The sequence below is a fragment of the Strongylocentrotus purpuratus genome, unplaced genomic scaffold (assembly GCF_000002235.5).
Source record: "Strongylocentrotus purpuratus isolate Spur 01 unplaced genomic scaffold, Spur_5.0 spur5_scaffold_14, whole genome shotgun sequence".
Taxonomy (NCBI): Eukaryota; Metazoa; Echinodermata; class Echinoidea; order Camarodonta; family Strongylocentrotidae; genus Strongylocentrotus; species Strongylocentrotus purpuratus.
The window spans coordinates 14486922-14495108 of NW_022145599.1; the positions used below are offsets into that span (position 1 = coordinate 14486922).

Sequence of the window (8187 nt, forward strand, 5' to 3'; positions counted from 1 at the left end):
GGCAAATATTGTGATAATTTGAATAAACACCAATTTCAGGCCGAAATGGTAAGGGCCGGGGTGGTTCAGGATTTTGGAGGAAAATATATATTTTTTTTAATAGGCTAGTTTCCCCACAATGATTGTACCTACATGCAATTAAATCGATTCTGACCCCCATATCCCTTTGAAAGGGGCGTAGTGGCAAATATTGTAAAAATTTGAATTATCACAACTTTCGGGCCGAAATTGTAAGGTCTGGGGTGGTTCAGCATTTTGGAGGAAAATATATATTTTTTTTAATAGGTTAGTTTCCCCACAATGAATGTCCATACATGCCATTAGATGGATCCTGACCCCCATATCCCTTTGAAAGGGGCGAAGGGGCAAATATTGTAAAAATTTGAATTATCACAACTTTCGTGCCGAAATTTTAAGGGCCGGGGTGGTTCAGCATTTTGGAGGAAAATATATATTTTTTTCAATAGGCTAGTTTCCCCACAATGAATGTACATACATGCCATTAGATGGATTTTGACCCCCATATCCCTTTGAAAGGGGCGTAGGGTCAAATATTGTAAAAATTTGAATTATCACAACTTTCGGGCCGAAATTAGAAGGTCCGGGGTGGTTCAGCATTTTGGAGGAAAATATATTTTTTTTTAATAGGTTAATTCCCCACAATGAATGTCCATACATGCCATTAGATGGATCTTGACCCCCATATCCCTTTGATAGGGGTGTAGGGGCAAATATTGTGATAATTTGAATAAACACCAATTTCAGGCCGAAATGGTAAGGGCCGGGGTGGTTCAGGATTTTGGAGGAAAATATATTTTTATGCCTCCGCCACCGAAGGTGGTGCCGGAGGCATCATGTTTTCGGGTTGTCCGTCCGTACGTCCGTCCCTTTTGACTGTTATCACAATATCTCAAGAACCATTTAAGATTTAAACTTAAGACTCGGGAATAGTATTTATCACCATAGGAAGACGATCTGATTAGATTTTGGAGTACGTAGGTCAAAGGTCACAGGTCACAGAGGTCAACTTATGAAATTCCTTGTATTGAGTTTGTTAGCGCGATATCTCCAGAACCATTTGAGATTTAAACTTCAAACTTAAGGATAGTATGTATCACCATAGGAAGTCGATCTGATTAGATTTTGGAGCACGTATGTCAAAGGTCAAGGGTCACAGAGGTCAACTTATGAAATTCCATACATTGAGATTGTTATGATGATATCTCAAGAACCACTGGAGATTTAAACTTCAAACTTAGTGATAGTGTGTATCACTATAGGAAAACAATCTGATTACATTTTGGAGCACGTAGGTCAAAGGTCAAGGGTCATAGAGGTCAACTTATGAAATTCCATACATTGAGATTGTTATCATGATATCTCAAGAACCACTGGAGATGTAAAAACTTCAAACTTAAGGATAGTATGTATCACCATAGGAAGACGATCTGATTAGATTTTGGAGCATGTAGGTGAAAGGTCAAGGGTCACAGAGGTCAACTAATGAAATTCCATACATTGAGATTGTTATCATAATATCTCAAGAACCACTGGAGATTTAAACTTCAAATTTAATGATAGTGTGTATCACCATAGGAAGACAATCCGATTAGATTTTGGAGCACGTAGGTCAAAGGTCAAGGGTCACAGAGGTCAACTTATGAAATTCCATACATTGAGATCGTTATCGCGATATCTCAAGAACCACTGGAGAATTTTCACTTCAAACTTAATGATAGTATGTATCACCATATCATAATATCTCAAGAACCACTGGAGATTTAAACTTCAAACTTAATGATAGTGTGTATCACCATAGGAAGACAATCTGATTAGATTTTGGAGCATGTAGGTCAAAGGTCAAGGGTCACAGAGGTCAACTTATGAAATTCCATACATTGAGATTGTTATCATAATATCTCAAGAACCACTGGAGATTTAAACTTCATACTTAATGATAGTGTGTATCACCATAGGAAGACAATCCGATTAGATTTTGGAGCACGTAGGTCAAAGGTCAATGGTCACAGAGGTCAACTTATGAAATTCCATACTTTGAGATCATTATCGCGATATCTCAAGAACCACTGGAGAATTTTCACTATAAACTTAATGATAGTATGTATCACCATATCATAATATCTCAAGAACCACTGGAGATTTAAACTTCAAACTTAATGATAGTGTGTATCACCATAGGAAGACAATCTGATTAGATTTTGGAGCACGTAGGTCAAAGGTCAAGGGTCACAGAGGTCAACTTATGAAATTCCATACATTGAGATCGTTATCACGATATCTCAAGAACCACTGGAGAATTTTCACTTCAAACTTAATGATAGTATGTATCACCATATCATAATATCTCAAGAACCACTGGAGATTTAAACTTCAAACTTAATGATAGTGTGTATCACCATAGGAAGACAATCTGATTAGATTTTGGAGCACGTAGGCCAAAGGTCAAGGGTCACAGAGGTCAACTTATGAAATTCAATACATTGAGATTGTTATCATGATATCTCAAGAACCACTGGAGATTTAAACTCCAAACTTGTTTAAATTGCTCTATGGCGGAGGCATCATTTTCGACTGCGCGCAGTCAAAATTCCATCTAGTTTTACCTGTTATTTGTGTACTTTCAATTTCAATTTCAATTTTTGTTTTTGTTTTTTGGATTGATTTTTGTGTGTGAATTTGTTGATTTTCTTATTTGTTTATTTCTTGTTTATGTGCTTACTTTGTGTTTATTTGTTTTCTTTTTGTTTATCATTTAACTAGAACCCCGAGGTGAATCAAGCTTGGAAACAGGTCAGTGGTAATTACATCAGAGAAGGATACGGCCAGACAGAAACGGTAAGTTTGTGAGAAAGGACGCTTTTCTCTTCCTACTAGTTGTTTTGTGTTTGGCCATGATTCTCTTTATGTCTACTAGCTGCTTTTATTCATTTTTACATTTGTCGTTCTTTTTTCTTTTCTGATGTCTTCATCCTTTCAATATCTGTAGAACAATATCTCTTTTTTTTAAATTTCATCTCTTACTCATTTCTCAAATTCACTTGTATGACGGTTATTTCATTTTACTGATTTTTCTATTTCTGTTGTTAAATGTTAGTGTTTCTTCCTCTTTCTCCTCACGCTGTCAAATAATGATGCCACTTACCTAATCAGGGTAATAAATCTTTACATCCATTCATTACTATGCTTTTTCAAGAATCATGTGTTGGATAAAACTGTAACATTAGTTAGATAAAGTAGTAGGAAATGCAAATTTCTGTGTGTCATTTCATGACATGAATGCGATATATAATGCTAAAGTGTATATGATGTTTATTAATTCTAATGATATATTGATTGTATTGCCTTGAGTAGTCTTAAAGTATGAAAGAAGGTTTTAGAGAATGTGAAATTAATTCAAATTGAATCAAACCTCACTTCCCTCATTTTTCTGACCTTCTGATTTTACTTTCTCTCATATCTCTCACTCTCTCTCTCTATCCTCCCCCTCTCCTTATCCCCTCTCTCTCCCTTCCCCCATTTCTGCTTTCTTCCTCTCTTACTCTCCCTAACCCTCTCTCTCCCATCTCTTTCTCTCCTCTCTCTCTCTTCTCTCTCTTTCTCTCCTCTCTCTTTCTCTCTCCCCCTCTCTCTCTCTATCTCTTCTCCCTTTTTCTCTCTCTCTCTCTCCTCTCTTTCAATCTTTCTCTCTTTCTCCTCTCTCTCTCTCTCTCTCTCTTTCTCTCTCTTTCACTCTCACTCTCACTTGCTCTCAAATTCCTCTCTCTCTCACACACACACAACATACACACTTTTTCCTCCTCTCCCTCTGCCCTCTCCGTCTCATTCACACAGGTAAACATGATAGGCTCATTCCGATGCAACCAGGTCAAGCCGGGGTCCTGTGGCATGGCAGCGCCTGGCCACGACATGGCCATCGTCGATGAGGATGGTAATGAGCTTCCGAGAGGGAAGGAGGGCATCATCGGCGTCAAGGTGAAACCAGTCAGACCATTGGGACTCTTCACCCAGTATGTGGTAAGCAGCTCTAACGAATGCCTATTTTCAGAACGATATAATTTCTTAGTTATCTTGTCCTAGTTTTTTTTTTGGGTCTAGTTAAACAGCCATCATTGCATCATCTTTTGTTCATTTTCTAGGGTCACAACTTGTCTGTTTCCCCCCCCCCCCCTCCTTTAGAATCAAATTTGCATAATTGCAATTACACAACCACAAAAATGTCCCCATACCATATTTTCTGCTAAAATGTCACCTTTAAAATGTAATTAAATAATTAAAAAATGAAAGTTCATGAATAGATCGAATTGGAGAGGAGTACACAAGATACGTCTGTGTTGCCGATTTGTGTTTTACTGGTGGTAACTTTAAAAATTCATAACTTTCTTATTTTTAATCAGATATTGCTCTAACTTTCACTACTTTGATTCTTCTCATTTGTCTACTTTTATTCAAAAATATATATCAGGGTGGACTTCCCCTTTAAATGGAGTTAAATAACTTCTTCCTTACTAGTTTTGACTTGATTTTATTCTAATTTCTTCTACGTTATTTATCAGGATGATCCAGAGAGGACGCAGTCTGTGTTTAGAGGCGATTACTACCTGACGGGAGATAAGGCCGTACAGGATGAAGACGGTTACTTCTGGGTGATAGGTCGTAATGATGATGTCATAACATCAGCGGGGTATGGAATACTTTCATCATATTAAATTTATTTTCCTTGCTATAGCCTCAAATTGTAGCATAATAAGCCATTTGGCAGAGGACGCAGGTTCGAGACTGAGTCACGTCTTTTGGATGGTGACGTTTAAAGGTCGCTCCCCAGACGTAAATGATCATATCCAATTGATATACGTCTGTAAAAACCTAATACGCACACACACTCATTCTGCCTTGTATCCCTCTCTCTCTCTCTACCTTCAGCATTATGTGGTTGAGGTATATGATGAATAGGAGTGGTGATAATACACCTCCTTGTGTCACTCCCCTATTGATAAAGAAGTAGTTTGCCCCTCTGGACCTCCCAGATCCGCACTCTGCTGGTTTTTCTGTATGTGCTCTTGATAGCTGTGAGTAGTTTTTTACCTAATGACAAGCATGAGGATCATATATTATGATAAGTAAAGCAAATTCTTCTGTAATCAGTTTAATTCATGATTTTACTAGCTCTACCTTGAGATCAGTAATGGAGTTTTTTGTTCTTCCATTCATTATTGCCATCTGTTTTTATAGATATCGCATTGGTCCATTTGAAGTAGAGAGTGCTTTGATTGAGCACCCTGCAGTGGCTGAGGTAGCCGCAGTCAGTTCACCAGACCCCACAAGGGGAGAGGTAAGGAGTGGGATTCCATGACATTAATTGTCATACGGCAACTTGTAGAGGAGGGGCAACCCCTTTAATTTGCAGCAATTTCCGTCCAAATCCGATTAGTAATGGCTTTGCTAATGTCATAGAAAGAAATGTCGCAAATGGTGTTTACCTTAATAAAACCATTTTGATAGCACAATTTGTCATCGGCTTACCTCCGACCCTTTCCTCATGGCAGGTAATAACTTACCCCAAAACTACCACTTTCCATTTTCATAGCCATCAACATTTCAACGATGATTACCACCACTACCACCACAACCACCTCAAATGCTACAAACTACTACTGCCTACTGTTCATATGACCACCACCAAGAAGTGCCACCACTACCACGAGCAAGATCTAGACCTGACCAAATCAACATTACCAACACTAACTATTTATGGCCATAACTACTACAACCAATGCCATAACTACCATTTAATTCATCAACAACATCTATATTTTGGCTGTACCGAATTCTACCACTTTTTGAATCATCATTGCCATCACTATGACAAGTGTCACTACCATGAAATTGATGAGGGGCAAATTTATTGACTGGTATAACCCAAATTACAAAAGGAAAGGGAAGGGGCCTCATAAGATACTATTGGTTTACATGTATTCATCATAATAATATTTATAAGCATTTCTATAGCGCCGTCTATTTAGACATTCTTTGCCGAGGGGCATTAATTATTACCCCAGCTTTAGCCTAGCTGCCATTACAGCGCTCTAGCATTTCAAGAAATTAATTCCTGCCAGGTACCAATTTACCTCGCCTGGGTCTAGTGTGGCAAATGAAGATTAATGCCTTGCCAAAAGACATTAGTGCTGTATCGGGGATCGAACCACGACCTTTGAATTTTCAAGACAATTGCTTAAACCACTCGACTATGACACTTCTACTTTCTCTTCAATCCAAATGCTAACCTCATTAGTATCGGTATACTCTTACTGTATTCTTTTCTCATCTTTTTGCTTGTTCCCCTGTCAGATTGTGAAGGCATTTATAGTCTTAGCCGAGGAATGCAAGACCAGAGATCAATCTCAGCTGGTCACCGAGCTACAAGAACATACCAAACGACTCACAGCGCCATACAAATACCCAAGGAAGGTAGGTAGAGACTGACATGGGAAAAGTTGAATTCCAAGATTCTTACTGCAAAACAGTTGTGTTTTGCATTGTTATGGACAGTCAAGCCCTAAATGCACATCCATATGCACCTAACTTACGAAGTAAACAGGACAACCTGCTTCGAAAGCTACCTCAGACAAAAACAAAAGTAACCCTTGGAAATTGCACTTTCAGTTGCGCTGCCCCAAAGCTTTGGATTAACCTACCCCTAGACATGAGAAAATCCTCATCTGTAGCTGTCTTCAAAGTTTTGTTGAAGACGTGCTTCTTTTATAATGCAGATGCTTTTATATGATCTCTTCTCCCCCCCCCCCCTCTTTTTTTGTGTATGCACCTTGAGCATTTGATTTTAAATGGATTCAGAGCCTTACAAATATCATATCATATATTATTATTATTACAAACAAATGTATTACTATTATTTCAGATTGAGTTTGTTGACTCACTCCCTAAGACGGGCAGCGGGAAGATCCGTAGGGTAGAACTGAGACGGAAAGAATGGAGCCAACAACCCAAGAAATGACCCCTTGACCATTGACGGGTAAGATCGATCATTGACCGGCTAGGACTACAAAAACATTTTACTATTTTGAACATTGCCACTGAATCAAAATGATGATAATACTTAGTGCAGTTTGAACAAGGAAAATTGGCAATGAGATGTCGCATTCCTGGTACAAACGTGGGGGAAATATTCCAATTGGATATATTTTTATAGACTAGGTCTTCAATTTTATGACAATTTTTGCTGATGATTTCCATGAGAATAATATTATGTGATTGTATACTGTAACCAGGTGCTATTAAAGTTACTATTTTTGTATTTTTTAAAGTTTTGTTTATGTGATATGAATGAATATTGAATTGATAACATTTTTTAGTGTCTTTGTAACATATTTTTGCATTTATGTTTTCGGGTTGTCCGTCCGTCCGTCCGTCTGTACGTACGTATGTATGTACGTACCGTTCTCGTGATCGCGTTATCTGAAGAACCGATTGATGGATTCCCGCCAAACTTTGGTTATGTATCTTGCAGAGCCGATGAACTGATTAGATTTTGGGGTCACGAGGTCAAAGGTCATGCGGCTCATTATGTATGCAAAAATAGCTTGTGATCGCATTATCATTAGAACAGATTGATGGATTCCTGCCAAACTTAGATCATTTATGTATCTTGCAGAGCCAATGAACTGAGTAGATTCTTGGTTCATAAGGTCAAAGGTCATTGGCTCATTATGTATGCAAAAAAAGCTTGTTAACGCATTCTCATTAGAACTGACAGATGGATTACTATTCAACTCAGGACATCTTGCAGAGCCAATGAACTGAGTAGATTTTAGGGTCATGAGGTCAAAACTCAAAGGGTCATATATGTATATGAGAAATTGCTTGTAATCACGATATTCTGAGAACCTATTAATGGATTACAATTGAACTTGAATTTGAAAAATTTCTTCTGTTTTGGTTTGTAAAATTGCTCTATGACGGCGGCAGTTCCATCTAGTTCCTGATATTTTACATTGTGCTTTTCTCATTCCATATACCAAAGTAATTAATATAAGGGCATTGATTTATATAGATGAAATTTTTATATTGCCACCCCTATTGTAATGATAATCAGATATTAAGTGCCTTTGATTTTGATGCAATAAATTTGATGAAAAATGAATCACTAAAAAT

At 37.8% G+C, this 8187-nt stretch overlaps 1 protein-coding gene across 1 annotated transcript; it reads left to right on the forward strand.

The window, feature by feature from the left end:
* The first annotated feature begins 2750 nt into the window (after positions 1-2750).
* LOC115923492 (acyl-coenzyme A synthetase ACSM3, mitochondrial-like) lies at positions 2751-7401 on the forward strand. The gene is made up of 6 exons (XM_030984272.1): positions 2751-2856; positions 3853-4035; positions 4575-4702; positions 5251-5350; positions 6367-6486; positions 6935-7401. Exons 2-6 carry the CDS (start codon positions 3859-3861, stop codon positions 7028-7030), a joined length of 621 nt encoding a protein of 206 aa, XP_030840132.1. The 5' UTR covers positions 2751-2856; positions 3853-3858; the 3' UTR covers positions 7031-7401.
* The last annotated feature ends 786 nt before the right edge of the window (positions 7402-8187 follow it).